General features: G+C 39.6%; 1 protein-coding gene across 1 annotated transcript; it reads left to right on the forward strand.

Annotated features, from left to right (window-relative positions):
* Positions 1–10,284: 10,284 nt before the first annotated feature.
* LOC127095474 (uncharacterized) lies at positions 10,285–11,487 on the forward strand. Its single transcript, XM_051034156.1, has one exon. It carries the CDS (start codon positions 10,285–10,287, stop codon positions 11,485–11,487), a length of 1,203 nt encoding a protein of 400 aa, XP_050890113.1.
* Positions 11,488–21,212: the final 9,725 nt, after the last annotated feature.

Genomic DNA, 21,212 nt, shown 5'->3' on the forward strand with positions numbered 1-21,212 from the left:
ACCTTTCTTGTCGAAGCTTGAGACTTAGAAGATTTTTGGGTCTCCACAAGTTCTCTTCGACATAGGCGTTTGATAGATTCGAAGCTTCAAGCAGGAAAGATTTGAAATTCAAACGAAGCAGTTTCGTCAGGCTAACGCGTGGAAGCATCTGAGACACGCAACGCTTGAAAATGTCGAACGTGGCAGTTGTAACACCCTTCTAAATTACCCCAAATATTTAATTAAAACAACAAATATGTATACATCAGAGTAAAGGTGCAATTAAGGGTGTCACACAATCACTTCACACCACTCACCATAATAACTGTCATGCTCTTTTATTAATTCAAAAACATAAAGCATTTGCACAATACGCAGCGGATAGAAATCAAATCGATCATGCAAAACATGTAACACATTACATGTAAAATTATTCAACAAGGTAAAACATCCCGTCCCGATGTTACATCTATCAGAGCATGACCCACTAAGGAGACTACACTAGACTCCAAGCACTAGCTTCTACTCAATCACTGCTCGTTACCTGAAAAATAGTTGTAAGGGTGAGTTCCTCAATCGATATAAAAAGCATTATAAAATATCATGTAATGCTAAGTAAATAACCCATTAATCACCCTAATCATATCACACATTCAGTAGCGGCACATCAACTTAAATATCATACTCAATACCAACACAATTCATACTCATACTCAATGCCAACACAAACACATGTATAATATTGGAATACATCCATTCATATTATACGCCATACATACATTATGCAATGAGACTCCATGCATGCGGTACCGACTATTCGTGAACATATAGTTCAACCTCACCGATCAAATCCAGATACGGCTACCAAGCCCACTAGTCCCACTCATTTGAGACCTAGTGACTCACTCACTAATTCCTCACCATGGGAATTAGCTACCACCCCAAGGGCTATGCTATGCACGCTAATCACCTAGCATGCAAACATCAACAACAATCTACAATGATTTACTCACTAATTCCTCACCATGGGAATTAGCTACCACCATAAAGGCCACAATATGCATGCTAATTCACCTAGCAATGCAACATCATCAACAACAATCCACAATGGACATATGCTCACACTCTAAGCCATAAAACAGTCCATTCACCAACACATGCATAATATATACATTCACAACATTATGCATATTTTCACACATCATCAGCATATTTATCACATAATCATATCATGTCATGCCAAATAATTCAATCACAGTATTAGCACACTCTACTAATACCTATCCTACTCAAAACAACGGGAAATAATCCCTACTATATCACACACCGATATAGGCCAATCACCAATTATGTTCACAACATTAAAATATCAATTTTTCCAATTTCCAACAGTGTTAACCGGTTAACGCCCTGGGTTAACCGGTTAACGCAGGACAGAACACGCTTCCTGGCCAAATTCAACAGTGTTAACCGGTTAACGCCCTGGGTTAACCGGTTAACGCAGATAGAACAGCAATATTTTCACAACCCACAACAGTGTTAACCGGTTAACGCCCTGGGTTAACCGGTTAACACAAGCAAAACAACAATACCTCACAATTCTTAACAGTGTTAACCGGTTAACACCCTGGGTTAACCGGTTAACGCAAGACAGAAAGCTGTTCCTGCGCTAACACGAAGCAGAATGCAGAATTCTCCGCATTTTCCGCCGTTGGAGGACTTCCGGACCTCCGATTCCAATTCCGTAAAAAGCTACGTTTTCGGAAAATTACTACCCATCCAATTACAGATTCAATTTCAGTTTTAACACAACTTATCCAACACAATTTTTCAGCATTCAACATCCCAATTAGGGTCAAATCAACGGTTTATCACTACCCATTACATGTTAACCCATAATACCCATTAAACGACGATAAACCCCCCTTACCTGAGTTAATCCGGCGAATCTTTAAGCTTCAAGCTTTTCTCTTCTCCAACCTTCTTCCTCTTGCTCTGCCTCTTTGCCCTTTTCCTCTTTTTGAGCCGCTTCTCTGTTTTCACGTGAAAACTCTTTTTACCAAAAATGAAACTCTTTTTCCTTATTTCCAACTTATATATTTTCCAATAATTATTATTCCAATAATAATAATAATAATAATCCAAAAATTCCAATTATTTAATTAAATTAATAAATATAATATTAACTTAAATTAAATAATTATCTTATTTTTATCGGGGTGTTACAACTCTCCCCCACTAAAAGAGTTTTCGTCCTCGAAAACATACCTCAAGCGAATAACTCCGGATAAGACTCCTTCATCTGACTCTCAAGTTCCCAAGTCACATTGCCACCTGCTGGTCCTCCCCAAGCTACCTTCACCAAGGCAATCTCTTTACCCCGCAACTGCTTCAACTCTCGATCCTCTATCCTCATAGGTGATGTTTCAACAGTCAGGTTATCTCTCACCTGTACATCATCTACTTGGACCACATGCGACGGATCAGGAATGTACCTCCTCAACTGAGACACATGAAAAACCTCATGCAAATTCGCAAGTGACGGCGGTAAAGCGATACGATAGGCTACCTCCCCTATCCTCTCCAAAATCTGATAAGGACCAATAAATCGAGGTGTCAACTTTTTCGACTTCAAAGCTCGACCAACCCCAGTTATCGGAGTAACACGAAGAAACACATGATCTCCCTCTTGAAACTCAAGTGACTTCCTCCTCTTGTCGTGATAACTCTTCTGACGACTCTGAGCAATCCTCATCTTCTCCTGAATCATCTTAATCTTTTCCGTAGTTTGTTGAACAATCTCCGGTCCAACCACAACACTCTCACCGGACTCATACCAACATAAAGGCGTCCGACATCTTCTACCATACAAGGCTTCAAACGGTGCCATACCAATGCTCGAATGAAAACTATTGTTGTAGGTAAACTCAATCAAAGGTAAATAACAATCCCAAGCACCTCCCTTTTCCAAAACACAAGCCCTCAAAAGATCCTCTAGTGACTGAATCGTCCTCTCAGTCTGACCATCAGTCTGCGGATGATATGCAGAACTCAATCTCAGCTTAGTTCCCAAAGCCCTCTGCAAACCTTCCCAGAACTTCGATGTAAATCTAGGATCTCTGTCCGAAACAATACTCGACGGAATACCATGCAAACTTACAATTTTCTCAATATACAACTCAGCTAATCTCTCCAATGGATAGTCCATTCTGATCGGAATAAAATGAGCCGATTTTGTCAATCTGTCAACAATCACCCAAATAGCTTCAAAATTCTTACTTGTCCTCGGTAAACCAGAAACAAAATCCATACTGATACTATCCCACTTCCACTCTGGAATAGCCAACGGTTGCATTAGCCCAGACGGCTTCTGATGCTCAATCTTCGACTTCTGACAAGTCAAACAAGAATAAACAAAAATCGCAATTTCTCTTTTCATTCCCGGCCACCAAAATAACTTTTTCAAATCATGATACATCTTCGTAGCCCCAGGATGAATACTCAGGCCACTACGATGTCCTTCCTCAAGAATACTCTTCTTAAGCTCGGTAACATCCGGAATACACACCCGATTACCAAATTTCAAAACACCATTCTCATCAACTCTGAATTCACCACCTTGACCTTGATTCACTAGAGTCAACTTATCAACCAAAAGCACATCGGATTTCTGACCCTCTCTAATCTCATCCAGAATACCACTTGTTAACTTCAACATTCCCAACTTAACACTATTGTGAGTACTCTCACACACCAAACTCAAGTCTCTAAACTGCTCAATTAAATCCAATTCTTTAACCATTAACATAGACATATGCAATGATTTCCGACTCAATGCATCAGCCACCACGTTTGCTTTACCCGGATGGTAATTCAAACCAAAGTCATAATCCTTCAGAAACTCTAACCATCTCCTCTGTCTCATATTCAGCTCTTTCTGATCAAACAAATACTTTAAACTTTTATGATCACTGAAAACCTCAAATCTTGACCCGTACAAGTAATGCCTCCATAACTTCAGAACAAATACCACAGCTGCCAACTCTAAATCGTGTGTCGGATAGTTCCTCTCATGAACCCTCAGCTGTCTCGAAGCATAAGCTATAACCTGCTTATTCTGCATCAACACACCACCCAAACCCAACAATGAAGCATCACAGTAAACCTCAAATGATTCCGACGAACTCGGTAATATCAGAATAGGAGCAGTAGTCAACCTTCTCTTTAACTCTTGGAAACCTTCTTCACATTTTGAGTCCCAAACAAACGCTTGCCCCTTTCTAGTCAACCTCGTCAACGGTAACGCCAACTTAGAAAATCCCTCAATGAATTTCCTATAATATCCTGCAAGTCCAAGAAAACTCCTTATCTCAGAAACTGACTTCGGAGCTTCCCACTTAGATACCGCTTCTATCTTAGAAGGATCAACAACAACACCACCTCTTGAAATCACATGACCAAGAAAACTAACCTCTTCTAACCAAAATTCACACTTTGACAGTTTAGCAAATAACTTCTTTTCTCGTAGAACTCCTAAAACCACTCTCAAATGCTCAGCATGCTCTTCTTCAGATTTCGAATACACCAAAATATCGTCAATAAACACCACAACAAACTTGTCTAGGTACGGATGGAAAATCCTATTCATATACTCCATAAATACTCCAGGCGCATTAGTCACACCAAAAGGCATTACAGAATACTCATAATGTCCATACCTTGTTCTGAAAGCAGTCTTCTGAATATCCTCAGTTTTCACACGTATCTGATGATATCCCGACCTCAAATCTATTTTGCTGAACACACTCGCACCAACCAACTGATCCATCAAATCATCAATCCTCGGCAAAGGATACCGATTCTTGATCGTCACTTTATTCAGTTGCCTGTAGTCCACACACAACCTCATAGTACCTTCTTTCTTCTTAACCAATAACACTGGTGCACCCCACGGTGACACACTCGGACGAATAAATTTCTTATCCAACAGATCTTCCAACTGACTCTTCAATTCAGTTAACTCAACAGCAGACATACGGTACGGAGCCACCGATATCGGCCTAGTACCAGGTACCAAATCAATCGAGAACTCAACTTCACGTTCTGGCGGTAATTCATTCACTTCTTCCGGAAACACATCAGGAAAATCACACACCACAGCTAGATCGCAAATCACCAGTTTATCTTTAGCCTCCAAAGTCGCTAACAGCATAAACAACTCTGCCCCATCTGCTACTGCCTCATTCACCTGCCTTGCTGATAGAAACAAACTCTTTCCTTCCTCATTCTCAGGAAAAATCACAGTCTTATCAAAACAGTTGATATAAACTCGGTTAAACACCAACCAGTTCATACCCAGAATAACATCAATCTGCACTAGTGGAAGACACACGAGGTCCATCCCAAAGTCTCTACCAAAAATACTCAAAGGACAATTTAAACAAACTGAAGTAGTAGTCACTGAACCCTTCGCAGGAGTATCAATCACCATACTTCCATGCATCTCAGATATCTCTAACTTAAGTTTCACAGCACAATCCAAAGATATAAAGGAATGAGTAGCACCGGTGTCAATAATAGCTACAAGAGGAAAGCCATTAATATAACACGTACCTCGGATCAAACGATCATCTGCAAAAGTCTCAAAACCCGATAAAGCGAAGACCTTGCCTCCCGACTGGTTCTCTCTCTTCGGCTTAGGACACTGTGGACTGATATGACCCACCTCTCCATAGTTGAAACAAGTCACAGTCTTCAACCGGCACTCTGCAGCCAAGTGACCACCTTTGCCACACTTAAAACACTTCTTCTCATTACTGGTACACTCATGGATACGATGTCCAGCCTGACCACATCTGGAACACTTAGCAGGGGCACTGGAGTCTCCCCCACTAGGCCTCTTCATCCCACTCTGTCGCTGGAAACCTTTGCCAGCTGCATACGGTTTCCCACGATCATTCTGATTCTTGCCTTTCCTATCAACCCTCTGCTGATAGCTTTCCGCTCTGGCTTTGGTATCCTGTTCAAAAATCCTGCAACAGTCAACCAAATCAGAAAACACTCTAATCCGTTGATACCCAATAGCCTGCTTGATCTCGGGACGCAACCCGTTCTCAAACTTCACACATTTCGAAAATTCCCCAGTAGCCTCATCATAGGGAGTGTAATACTTCGACAGCTCTGTGAACTTAGCAGCATACTCAGTAACAGACCGATTGCCCTGCTTCAATTCTAAGAACTCTATCTCTTTCTTTCCTCTGACATCCTCTGGAAAGTACTTCCTCAGGAATCTCTCTCTGAACACAGCCCAAGTGATCTCAGCATTCCCAGCAGATTCCAACTCAGTGCGGGTAGCAACCCACCAATCATCTGCTTCCTCTGACAGCATATGCGTACCGAACCTGACCTTCTGGTTCTCGGCACACTCAGTCACTCGGAAGATCCTCTCAATCTCCTTCAACCACTTCAGAGCACCATCTGGATCGTATGCTCCCTTGAACATTGGAGGATTGTTCTTCTGGAACTCACTCAGTTGACGAGCAGCTCCCATTCCCACAACATTCGGATTCCCTCCAAGTACTCCAGCTAGCATACCCAGAGCCTCAGCAATCGCAGCATCGTCCCTACCTCTTCCAGCCATCTCTATTCTGAAAACCCAACAAGCTAAAACAATAAGTACGGATAGGGTTACACAACACCTATCACATACAGGGAAACAGAATAATTACGACTCGACTCGACCGACCAGGCTCTGATACCACTAATGTAACACCCTTCTAAATTACCCCAAATATTTAATTAAAACAACAAATATGTATACATCAGAGTAAAGGTGCAATTAAGGGTGTCACACAATCACTTCACACCACTCACCATAATAACTGTCATGCTCTTTTATTAATTCAAAAACATAAAGCATTTACACAATACGCAGCGGATAGAAATCAAATCGATCATGCAAAACATGTAACACATTACATGTAAAATTATTCAACAAGGTAAAACATCCCGTCCCGATGTTACATCTATCAGAGCATGACCCACTAAGGAGACTACACTAGACTCCAAGCACTAGCTTCTACTCAATCACTGCTCGTTACCTGAAAAATAGTTGTAAGGGTGAGTTCCTCAATCGATATAAAAAGCATTATAAAATATCATGTAATGCTAAGTAAATAACCCATTAATCACCCTAATCATATCACACATTCAGTAACGGCACATCAACTCAAATATCATACTCAATACCAACACAATTCATACTCATACTCAATGCCAACACAAACACATGTATAATATTGGAATACATCCATTCATATTATACGCCATACATACATTATGCAATGAGACTCCATGCATGCGGTACCGACTATTCGTGAACATATAGTTCAACCTCACCGATCAAATCCAGATACGGCTACCAAGCCCACTAGTCCCACTCATTTGAGACCTAGTGACTCACTCACTAATTCCTCACCATGGGAATTAGCTACCACCCCAAGGGCTATGCTATGCACGCTAATCACCTAGCATGCAAACATCAACAACAATCTACAATGATTTACTCACTAATTCCTCACCATGGGAATTAGCTACCACCATAAAGGCCACAATATGCATGCTAATTCACCTAGCAATGCAACATCATCAACAACAATCCACAATGGACATATGCTCACACTCTAAGCCATAAAACAGTCCATTCACCAACACATGCATAATATATACATTCACAACATTATGCATATTTTCACACATCATCAGCATATTTATCACATAATCATATCATGTCATGCCAAATAATTCAATCACAGTATTAGCACACTCTACTAATACCTATCCTACTCAAAACAACGGGAAATAATCCCTACTATATCACACACCGATATAGGCCAATCACCAATTATGTTCACAACATTAAAATATCAATTTTTCCAATTTCCAACAGTGTTAACCGGTTAACGCCCTGGGTTAACCGGTTAACGCAGGACAGAACACGCTTCCTGGCCAAATTCAACAGTGTTAACCGGTTAACGCCCTGGGTTAACCGGTTAACGCAGACAGAACAGCAATATTTTCACAACCCACAACAGTGTTAACCGGTTAACGCCCTGGGTTAACCGGTTAACGCAAGCAAAACAACAATACCTCACAATTCTTAACAGTGTTAACCGGTTAACACCCTGGGTTAACCGGTTAACGCAAGACAGAAAGCTGTTCCTGCGCTAACACGAAGCAGAATGCAGAATTCTCCGCATTTTCCGCCGTTGGAGGACTTCCGGACCTCCGATTCCAATTCCGTAAAAAGCTACGTTTTCGGAAAATTACTACCCATCCAATTACAGATTCAATTTCAGTTTTAACACAACTTATCCAACACAATTTTTCAGCATTCAACATCCCAATTAGGGTCAAATCAACGGTTTATCACTACCCATTACATGTTAACCCATAATACCCATTAAACGACGATAAACCCCCCTTACCTGAGTTAATCCGGCGAATCTTTAAGCTTCAAGCTTTTCTCTTCTCCAACCTTCTTCCTCTTGCTCTGCCTCTTTGCCCTTTTCCTCTTTTTGAGCCGCTTCTCTGTTTTCACGTGAAAACTCTTTTTACCAAAAATGAAACTCTTTTTTCCTTATTTCCAACTTATATATTTTCCAATAATTATTATTCCAATAATAATAATAATAATAATAATCCAAAAATTCCAATTATTTAATTAAATTAATAAATATAATATTAACTTAAATTAAATAATTATCTTATTTTTATCGGGGTGTTACAGCAGTCATCTGTGTAGAGACCGTTAGGGTCGAATTGTTATAAATAGGAGTCTTAGTTTTAGATTTCAGTGTGTTCAAACTAATATACAAAATTCACTAAAATACTTAAAGTACCGGAGCGAGAGAAACAAGTCTTTGTTGAAAATATATGTATGAAGAACACCATGATAGTATTTCATATTATACTTTTTATGCAAGATATTTAAACTACAATCATTTACTGTCTTTTCTTCTGTCGAATTGCCTTTATTTTCAGTATTTCATCATTACTTTTCCCTTCACATTTACATTTCGCCAAACATTCATTTCTAGTACTTTTCAAACTTAAAAGCCTTTTACTTCAAGTTATTTATTTTCACTTTCGTCGATTACTATTGTTATCTTAAAAAACCCTTTTTACAAAAATTACTGCTATTTACTCTGTCTATAAAGTCATAAATTTCGTTTAGAATTATTGTCGAAACACCTTTCACCATTCATAAACTAGAAACAAACTTAATCATGAGTCAAATTACCATAACAATAGTTCTTAAGACACATGTCCTAGGATCAATCTAGTCGATCCTGTAAGTTACCAAGATTTATAATATTGGAGGACTAGCGGTTGTTTATCAGAAATTACTGGTAAACAAATTGGCACGCCCATTGGGACGGTGTTAGGAGAACCGTTAATTATAATAGTTTGCTTTACTTTTACAATACAAAATTGTTGTTATTCTTTTGGTTTAAAAAATCATAATGTTGTATGATCCTTAGAAGTGGTAAGATAGTCAACAATTCGCAACCTATAACCAAAAGAAAAAACACAAAAAAGATGGTTAATACAACCAGACAAGGGGAACAATTTCCTCCCCATGGAACAGACACAATCGGAGCAAATTCGATTGATGCATCCACTGATATCCCTAGTGCACAAGCCATACCAACATCTGGATCCATGGCCTTGCATAATTCGACAACAATGCCTATTATGTCAAGCGTAGCAGACATTCTTGCAATTTTAACCCCTAGGCCACCAGGATTTGAGAATTTTAGGCCTTTGAGAGAATACCCATATGGAATGTCATCTACTGTCATGGCGGGACTTCAAAATAATTCTTCCATATATACTCAACCCCATAATACGGTTATTTCGCCAATTCAAAATTCTGGCTCTGGCATGAACCATGTAGGTCAAAATACCCAATCACAAGGAGTCACCATCCTATTACCTACCCTTACAACGAATAACCAGGCAGCCTTTAGACAACAAATGGATGCTAGTAACCATGATATGGTAGGAGTTCTGGCCAGAGAAATGAATACCATTTTTTCTCCCCTAGTACAGAATGTAAATAGGACTAACAATGATAATGCCCAAACATACCAACAACTATCAGTGTAGATGGGACGCATAGCAGATTTCCTAGGCGCCCCACAGTTCTCTGTTTGACACAGACCAAACCATGTTATAATCCAGGAAGAAGAACTAACTATAAATCAGGTTTGACCACCAAGACAAGCGCCTGACGAAAGGGTCATGGGGGCAAGATTAGAACAACAACCAGTTCGACGGGAAGTCCCTGAAGAACAACCTAGGAGAGTAATAATGGTTAATAAAGACCAGGATGCAGACGAAGTAATTCATAGGGTTAGGCGAGAAAACATGATGGAAAATGACTTAACTACTATGATAGAGAGAATCATGGCCCAAAATGGTCTGAATACAGGACTTCGACGGCCAAATTATTCCTCTCCTTTATCAGAATACGTCCTACAAACTGGATTACCAAGGGGTTGTAAAATCCCTAAGTTCACCAAATTCTCAGGGGACACTAGTGAATCCACTATAGAACACATAGCCAAATACATAACTGAGACGGGGGATTTGGCGAACAGTGAGAACCTAAGAATGAAATATTTTCCCAGTTCTTTAACGAAGAATGCCTTCACGTGGTTTACAACTTTGCCACCAAATTCCATAGATACTTGGCCTCATTTGGAAAGATTGTTTCATGAACAATTCTACATGGGCCAAACTAAGATAAGTCTTAAGGAATTAGCCAGTATCAAAAGAAAATTCACTGAACCTATAGATGATTATCTGAATAGGTTCCGTTTGTTGAAATCTAGATGCTTCACAACAGTGCCTGAACATGAATTGGTCGAAATGGCCGCTGGAGGTTTAGACTATTCCATTAGGAAAAAGTTAGATACCCAATATCTAAGAGATATGGCCCAATTAGCAGACAGGGTTCGACAAGTCGAATGTTTAAAAGCTGAAAAGGCCAGAGCGAATAAGAGTTATAAGAAAGAAAGGGTTACTTGTGTCGAATTCGAAGATGGGGAGTCTGAAATCTCTAATGACCCTTATGGTCTCGAGGAATTCGAAGTAGATTTGGCTGAATTAAAAGAAGCGCCACCTTATGCTTGTAAATTACTTACACCTTCGAATGGAAGGAACCCTGTCGAAATTGAAAAGAACGATAGATTTCCTAAAAAAACTTACACATTTGATGTTACCAAATGTGACGAAATCTTCGATCTATTAGTAAAAGATGGCCAAATGATAGTGCCTCCTAATACCAAAATTCCTCCATTAGAACAACGTAAGAAAAGAGGCTTCTGTAAATATCACAATTTTTTAGGCCATAAAACCTCACAATGCTTTCTTTTCAGGGATCTTATTCAGAATGCAATTAAGGATGGCCGCCTCAAGTTCGTTGACAAGGGAAAAAACTAGATGAAGGTTGACGTTGATCCCCTCAACATTGCTGACACAAATTATGTTGAACCTGTCGAAATCAACATGATTGACATAAGGGGAGTGGAGGCTGTGAAGGAAATAGGAACTGAAGACTATGCGCTAGATGGAAAGCAGGCTACTGATGGCCTAAATAATGATGTTCCCTTTGGAATTTCTGTCAAAGGTGAACATGTTGCTAATCTCGAACCAAGGGACATTGAAGGTCTTAATGGGAAAGCAACTGAGGCTACCGAGGGCCTAAGGAAGAAATTTGAGGAAATTTCAATCACTGATGGCGCCGATCTAGGTGTCAACATGGTGGATCTGAACCACCCCCCCTAGAAATGGAGGAAGTGGAGAGGTGTCTGAAGATGAAGCAAGAGGGGATGCAGTTTGGCTATCCCAAAGCCACTGAAAGCCTACGTGAATACCTTTGGAGATGTCATAAAAGAAAGTCTGACATGTTGTTGTAAGACCCTAATTTTGTCCCTAAGATCCCTCATGGCATCGTAACATTGCATTTGGCATTGCCTCAAGGATCATTAGCATCTTGGTTCCCTTTGCCTTTGGGTGGGACTTCTTGTGAGTGGTCTGAGATCACCAAGCATGCTTGAATTGCATATCCTTGCTTTTCTCATTTTGTTTACTAACCAAAAGCACAAAAATATGTCACTAACATCTTTTGTTTGTAGCTTAAGCAATCACCAGGTCAAGAGCTTCAAGGAGATCCTTTGTGCAATGATATGGTCAGGAGAAGATGATAGCAAGCATGGCAATGGTTACCAAAGCTATAATCCATCAAATATGCCTCCCTAGCATCTCAATTCATCATTTTGATCAAAGCAAGTGAAAGGGTTTGAGGTTTATTCCTCAGGGAAACCCTAATTCATCTGTGCACCACAATGCCTTGCTCATGAAGCAACCTCAACCCATGATCAAATACAATCAAGGGAAGTTCTTTAAATCATAATTTAATGAATATTTGAACTTATTTGAGTTTCCTCAATCATCAATTCATCAAGATATGAGTCATGGACTTGAGAAGTTGATCAGTCAATTCATCTGACTATTTTGAAATGCACTGAGACCTAACTTTTTATGTGTTGGTCAAATCGAGATGGTTCCAAAAGAAAAAATGTTCTTAAGGACAATATGAATAACTTTCATTTTCATCAAAAATTGATTTCAATCTTGGAAGGCCATCTGTCATTCCAATACATTATAGGTCATTTTGACTGAAACCCTAATTTTGGGTCAACTTCCCAAGGACATAACTCATTCATTTTTTATGATTTTGGGGTGGTATCGAATGAATTGAAAATTTTAAGATGTCTACTTCAAATGTTATGTTGAGAAAAATTTCAAAATCTCAAAGGAAATACATGTGATAATGCAAGACATTATAGGTCCTTTTGGACCAAATGCATTAAAAGGCAAAAAAGTCCAACTTCAAGTACCCATAACTCTTTCATAAAAAATCCAAATGATTCAAAATTTAAGTCCATTTTGATTGTCTTTAAAAGATCTTTAACTTTGATGTTGGAGGTTTTTCCATTAGAGGCTTGCATCATCAAAAAAGAAGGGCTTGAAAATTGGCCAAATTTGGAAACCTTGCTTTGACATGTCATGCACCTTGCACTTTAAACTCAAATTTCATAAATTTCCATACTTCAAATGGATTTTTGCCCAACATAACAATTGTTCCTTACATCAAGACCTTTCCAACCATTACTCACATGACCATATTTGGATTTGGCAAATATCATTTTCGAAGAGGAGAACTTTTAGTGCATTTTTGGGAAACTTGATTCAGTTGCCATGCATGAGCTGATTACATCTATGTTGCACGTCCATTTCATTCATTTGTGATCTCAGCTTGCCAAATCAAGTGGAATTGGGCCCTCCATGCACCTGTACTGGCCCATGCATGGAGGCCCTTTCCATTCATGCAAATTTGAAATCACACTTTCAGCATGGCTTTGGCTATAAATACATGGCATGTAAACTCTCATTCTTCACCCTGATTCAACCTGAAATGCTGCAAAATTCTCTCCATAACCTTCACTAAAGGAATTTTCACTTTTCTCTAAAAAATTCAGATCTGAATTTCAACTTCCTTGGTTGATTTTCAGACCTATAATTCCTCAGCCTTGCTTCCTCTTCATCACTAGATCTCATTGCAAGCTTTGGTTGTGAAGAATCGTGCTTACAAGACCTGCATTCAAAGGTGGATAACAGAACTTTTTCTCTTCGAAACTCTTTGATCCTTGCTTATTTCTTGTGTTCCTTGGTCTGGCTGAAGTCCTCTCAATATAGGCATCTGATTTGTGCTTTCAATTTTGCAAAAACATGAAGTTCATGATGAACACTATCATACTTCCAACTCTGATTTCTCCATTTATAGGGATCTAGAGTGGAAGTGCATGGTATAGGAGTGATGTACATTACTTCCTCTTTCGATTGATGTATAGATCGCTCCATTTGGTTGAGTTTGCCACGTCTGCAATTCTCACCGGAACTGGAGGTCTCACCGGAGAAGACGGTGGCTCCGGTGGCCGTCCCAACTCCAGATCAAATATGGACCGTGTGATCTCTTTTCCAGATCTAATCTGGACCTTCAGTTGTTATGACTTTTTTTAATGCACCCTGCGCTTCAGTTGACTAGTGTGTTTGGTACGCGCGCGCCTGTGAGCCATCTGATGTGCCACATCATTTAATGAATCTCATCCAACGTGCCAGGCTTTTTCTGATTTTATTAATTTCCATTTTATTTTCTTTAATTCCATTTTATTTCAAAAATCAATATCTCTTTCATTTTTTATCCAAAAATTATGGGACCAATTGCATTAGTCTCCAAATAATTTCTAGTTTCTATTTCTGATTTTTAATATTTTTTATTTTGTCGTTTGATATTTTTTGTGAATTTTCTCTTTTCTGGTTATTCTTAATTCATTTTAAATAGTTTTTGATATTCAAAAAATACAAAAATATTTTCCTAACCTATTTGAATGATGATGAATCTATGAAAAATATTCTCATCAATTTTTAAATTGATTTGAGATTTATTTGAGATTTTAGTTCAATTAGGTTATTTTTATTCACTTTTAATTGATTAAAAATAGTTTCTGACTTTTAAAAATGCTGAAATTTTTTGTCAAACTTTGTTTGACCTTGTTGAACTTAGGATAAATTACTTGGACCTTTCAAGGTTGATTTGAGGTAATTTTGAAGTTTGACATTTATTTTATTTTTAATTCAAGTTTATTTTAAATATTAAAAAATGCCAAAAATATTTTGTTCATTTCTTGACTTCTAATCTTCATCTCACTTCTATTTTTGATTGTTTGACTTTGACTTTCAATGCCATTGGTCAACATATGTGGATTGGTACATGTATTTCATCTAATGCACTTTAATTTTGCCATTTCTATTTCTCTTATCCATCTCCCTCTTCTTTCCTTCTTATTTTGTTTTTGATCAATGAGTTGAAGGTTGATAAGTTAACATTGATTAGGGAGACTTAATCTTCCTTGATTCAAATCTAATTCATCTTGATCAATTGATCAAATGAATGGCTTTGCATTAAGGATAGGTTGTTTTCTAAATCATGCAAAAGGCTTAAACCAATACAAGATCATTTCTCTTTTCCTTTTTGGCATGGCAAGTTGTTGAAACTTGGTTCACTAATCAAGACTTCTAACTTGTGTTATTGCCTACATTATTTTTGACCGGCCTCAGATAGTTGTGACTTCTACATAAGTCCAATTACGATTGCTTAACATAGCGCTAAATTTGCCTTATGGCACACTAACTACTAACACTAACTATTGACAATTAACATTTACTTTTTGCTCTTTACTTTTATGCAATTTACTATTCTTGCACATATTATTCATTTGCTTTTTCCTTTGCTCACTTGAGCACATGTTTATGTTAATGCCATTTGCCTTTTGCTCACTTGAGCACATAATTGTGTATATATTATTATGCTTGTGTTTTGTTTTGATTGTTGTGAACCAAATGCAAAGAAATGGACTTAGTTTCTAGGACTTTCCCTATGCAAAGAAATGGAGAATTGGACTTAGATTCTAGGACCTTCCTTATGCAAAAATGGGAGTAAAAGGATCTTAATGATGAAGATGGGTTAGAAGGACCAAATCTCTAAACTCACTCTTGTCCATTCTTGATTTACTTCATGGAACTTTTGATGTGTGTGCTTTTTGTGCTAGGAGTTCCCATTTGAGCTTAATTGGAGGGCCATTGCCATGTTCATCCAAAGTGAAAGATACAAGATACATTAAAGATCTCTTAAGAGACTTGTTTGATCGCTTATGCTTTGTGTGATTGCTTATTCCAAAGAATGGGAGCTACTTGGATCATCAATATGATCTCAAGAGAGGAACTCCATTATGGTTTTGTTTCTTCATCCCTCACCTTTTTGTTTTACTTAGGACTTAGCCATTCTTCTTCTTCTCCCCACTCTAACCCAAGCCAAAACCTTTTGTGCAAACATTTAACCATTGTTTTCAACATTAGAAACCTAAGCCTTATGCTTTTGATTTTCAAACTTTCTTTTCATAACACCTATTTTGAATTGAATCTTTAAGTCCACTTTGACTATTTTGTATATACTTCTAATTGGTAAATATAACCCATTCAAATGTCTTTTGTGGTTCCAATGGCCACCTCCTTAATCAAGCTTTTCATAACCTTTAGCTATTAGGTTTGAGTTATCCTTGTGGTAGATGTAATGCTCACCTATATCCTTAGTGCTGGACAATGAGTCTTCCATGCTTATTATAGGGTTAACCCCTCACTAGCATGTTGAAGGTATCCTCACATGGTGGATTTGTGGTTTGGTTAAGTTTTCTCCCTTTGATAACAAAAGACTTTAAGGCTTTTGGACCAATCAATCCACCAATTTGTTTTGAAATTTTTACCCCGAACTACGAGGTTTTGATCCTAATCTTTTTATAAGATGGTACGTAGGCAATGGGTTTATCCATCCAAACACAAAATGTAAATAAACTTGTACATTCTCCTCTCATCTCTTCAATCATGTTTGCACAAATAAAATTTTCCATAAAACAAACAACCTTGCAACAAATATGAAAAGGGCTCCCTAGGAGTACCTAGGATGTTTTGGGTGCCTAACACCTTCCCATTGCATAACCAACCCCCTACCCAGATCTCTGTTCTCTTTTACTAGTTTTTGTTAAAACTATTAGGTTTTTGTTCGCTTTCTAACCATTCCTTTGGATAAATAGAAGTGCGGTGGCGACTCGACTTGTATGATTTACCTTGGATTTAGTCAATATCTCTAATGGTAACGAATACCCCGCTACAGAAAAGTGGCGACTATGCTGGGGAAATCTATTTTGCCTAGTGGGTTTTGCCAACTTTTCATGCTTGTTGTATTGTATTGTTTTGTGACATATTTTTGTGCAATTTGGGATTATTGTATTGTATGTAATGATTGAATTGCTTGATATTAATTCCTTGTATGTTTGGTGATCTTTGTGAGATGAGTTCTATACCCGGACTCGAGTGCACTTAGGATAGGAGAATGGCGTAGTCTTGTTGACTTGTGTGGAGTTATTCCTTAACAAGTTGACTTGCAAGTCCATTCACTTGGTGGAGGTCATGTTGGGATCAATAATGTCACACGAGTAAGTTGTGGTTAGACATTACTCTTTCCTATATAGACCTTAGAAGCCAAGGACCTTAGTTTACCAAGCCCATCTTGGCCTATTCTTAGGATGTAGTGCGAAAGTCGTTCAAGTGTAAGATTTGATATGATTGTTACGCGAGACTACGCTCATAAGAGTCTCTCTTGAGAATATTTTCGGAATACGAGTAGTCGTTTCTCCGATAATATCTGAAAGATGGGATGATGACTGTGGGAACCTCTTATAGAACATGTTTGGCAGGTTTAAACCCTAGTGCATTCCCTTTCGGTGGTTCTTAACCTAAACTCCATGCTCGTGACTCGCAACAAACCCTTGATTCATGGTTGATCCGTTCATGTATCCTTAATATCAATGGAACTTGGGTGTAGATAAGGTGTAAACCATAATCCACCAAAATGGATGATTGATATTAAGGATGATATGATCCATCCCATGACCTTTGTTTGGTGTGCTTTGCTTGATCCTTGAGTGTGATTGTTGCATTCATGCACCCATTTGCATCCATATCATCAATAATAAAGGATTTTTTTTCAAGGAACTTAAGGGGTTTATTTGCAAAATTTCAGACATGGAAAGACAAAGAAGGAATACAAAGAAGTACAGTTTCAGACAACCAGATTTGAAAGAGTTAAGGAATTTGACATCCTATGTACTAGATCCCTTGGGTTTCAAGGCTCGTTTTGGGAAGCTTCTTCCTCTTCTGACTACTCAGGTGGATGAAAGGTTGATGAGCGTATTGGTGCAGTTTTATGATCCCTTGTACCGTTGTTTCACATTTCCGGACTTCCAGCTTTTGCCTACCCTTGAGGAGTATGCCTACCTTGTGGGTATACCTATTCTAGACCAGTTGTCGTTCAGTGGCTTGGAGAGTATTCCTACTTCTCAAGAGATAGCTGACATGTTGCACATAGATGAATCTCTGGTTGGTGCTCATATGACTACCAAAGGTAGAATTCAAGGTCTCCCTTCTGAGTTCCTCATTGCTCAAGCTACTGTATATGGGAAGGTCATGAGTGAGGATGCCTTTGAAGCCATATTTGTACTTCTCATTTATGGATTGGTATTGTTCCCCAACATTGACAAGTTTGTGGATGTGAATGCTATTAGGATCTTCTCCGCTCTTAATCCCGTTCCGACTCTGTTGGGTGATACCTATTTCTCTTTGCATATGAGGAACGCAAAGGGTGGTGGTGCCATTGTGTGCTGTTTGCCTCTGTTGTATAAGTGGTTTATTTCTCACTTACAGCAGACGGTCGCCTTCAAGGAGAACAAGGGATGTCTAAGGTGGTCCACGAGACTTATGTCTCTCACTAATGATGATATCTCTTGGTACAACCGTGTGTATGATGGTGTGCAGATTATCGACTCTTGTGGCGAATTCTCCAATGTACCTCTTCTCGGTACATGTGGTGGGATTAATTACAACCCTGTTTTGGCACGTCGTCAGCTTGGGTTCCCCCTAAAGGATAAACCTAATAACATTCTATTAGAAGGAGTGTTCTTTCAGGAGGGTAAAGATCCCCAAAACTTGAAGGGAAGAATGGTCCGCGCTTAGCGCAAGATTCATAGGAAAGGAAGGAAAGAGTTGGGTCCTAAGAATTGTGTTGCTATTGAGCCTTATACTGCTTGGGTCAGGAAGAGAGCGTCTGAGTATCTCATGCCTTACGAGTATCCGAGACCTACACCTTTGGTTATGGTTGGGCCTTCAACCCTCCCTAATCAAGGAGTAGAGGAGTTGAGAGACGAAGACCGTTCACTTGCTTGGATCCGTAAGAGGGAGGAGTTGCTTCAGTAGATCAAGGAGAAGGATGCTTTGATAGAGTTTCTCGAGCATCAAGTTATTGATGATCCTAACGATGCATGGACTTCTCTACTTCCTCAGTCTTCCCGGTTCTGGAAGAGGAAGTATGATCGACTTGCCAAGGAGAAGGCAGATATGGAGGCAGCCTATGAGAGGGAAGTGAAGAGGCTTCGTGCATCCTATCTTCCTGTGTCCCGAGCTTTAGATGATTGTTTCTAGGGATCCATAGGATGATTATTTTCCTTTTCTCTTGTCTATGATTGATAATGTTGTACTTCTTTTCCCTGCTATTATTTGATGAGATATTTCCATAAATGTTTAATATTTCCAAAATTCACAAATAAAACCCTATAGTTCCTTTGAAATAAAAAACAAATCATATGCACGAGCATTGCATGCATCATGTGCATAAGCAGGTTTTGTTCCCGGCTTCTTGTCCTGTGGTCTAACTCTGTGTTCTTCATTTATTTTGAAGACAAGCTGACTCACTGGTACTACACCAGAGCCAACATTTCAAGACTGATGGATCACCTAGAACAAGAGAACCGCGAGCTAAAAGAGGAAGTGGCCAGATTAAATGCCTTGATAGAGTCATTCATGGCTGCTCAGAGTCAGTCTTCTCCGACACCTTTAACTCCTCTCCAGAGGACAGTCATCTCTGAGATTGTCTCCTCAACTGTGCCTGCAACCAGTGCCCACTTTGCTCCAACGGCCATGCCAGCCGGATTCCCGTGGGGGATGCCTCCCAATTTCATGCCTGAGGGTCATGCTCCCACCTTTGCTTTTATGCCGGCATCTAGCCCGGTCCTTGCTGTTCCTCCTCCTGTCGTGCATACTATGCCCAGAGTAGACGACACCATCTATCATTCTGAGCCATCTGAAGGCCCATATGTCTATGAAAAGATGGACGCTATGAATGATCAATTTCTTGAGCTTCGCAAGGAATTGAAAACTCTCAGAGGGAAGGATCTTTTCGGCAAGTCTGTTGTCGAACTTTGCTTGGTCCCCAATGTGAAGATCCCAGTGAAATTCAAGGTCCCTGACTTTGAAAAACACAAGGGAAATACTTGCCCTCTCAGCCACTTGGTCATGTATTCTAGAAAGATGTCAACTCAGACCGACAATGACCAATTGCTCATCCACTACTTTCAGGACAGTCTGTCCGGTGCCGCTCTGCGTTGGTATATGGGTTTGGACAGTGCGAACATCCGATCCTTCAACGATCTTGGCGAGGCCTTCGTCAAGCAATACAAGTACAATGTGGATATGGCTCCCGATAGGGATCAATTGAGGGCCATGTCCCAGAAGGACAAGGAAACGTTCAAAGAGTACGCCCAGAGGTGGCGAGAGTTAGCAGCATAGATCGTGCCTCCGCTAGAAGAGAAAGAGATGACTAAGATATTCTTGAAGACCTTAAGTTCTTTTTATTATAAGCGGATGATTGCTAGTGCTCCTTCTGACTTCACCGAGATGGTGAATATGGGGATGCGTCTAGAAGAAGGGGTTAGAGAAGGACGTCTAACCAGAGAAGAAGGCTCTTCTGCCAAACGTTATGGGGCGTTTGCAAAGAAGAAAGATAGAGAGGCACATGTTGTGACCTCCCAAGTGAAACCGAGAAGACCCTCTGTGAGGAGGAAGACCGTGCGTCCCGCCAGTAACCAGCACCAGGTGGCTCATATAGCACTTGTTTTCAGAGACAATCAACAATATCAGCAACATAACACCAATCAGCAACCACATCCGCAATATCAGCATCAGCAACACCGTCCGCAACAGCAGGCCTACCAGCCTCGAAATAGTAATCAAACCAGCACGAGTTACGAGAGGAAAAGGATCACCTTCGATCCTATTCCGATGACGTATGCAGAGTTATATCCCTCTTTGATATAGAGAAAGCTGATTACTCCGCGAGACCCACCGGCTATACCTGCTAACCCCCAGTGGTGGTATAAGCCCGAATTACACTGTGTTTATCATTCTGGTGCTCCCGGCCACGACGTGGAGAATTGTTACCCCTTGAAGACCAAGGTTCAAGACCTTGTGAGGTGTGGCATTTTGTGTTTCGAGGACGTAGGTCCTAACGTGAAGAAGAACCCATTGCCCGAGCATGGGAAATCTGTTAACATGGTCCAGGGTTTCCCTGGAAAATACAAAGTCAAATATGTCAGTCATATTCGACAATCTCTGGTCGAGATACATCGTTTGCTATGTGAGTATAGTCATTACGAGCA

This window comes from Lathyrus oleraceus, chromosome 6 (genome assembly GCF_024323335.1).
Source record: "Lathyrus oleraceus cultivar Zhongwan6 chromosome 6, CAAS_Psat_ZW6_1.0, whole genome shotgun sequence".
Taxonomy (NCBI): Eukaryota; Viridiplantae; Streptophyta; class Magnoliopsida; order Fabales; family Fabaceae; genus Lathyrus; species Lathyrus oleraceus.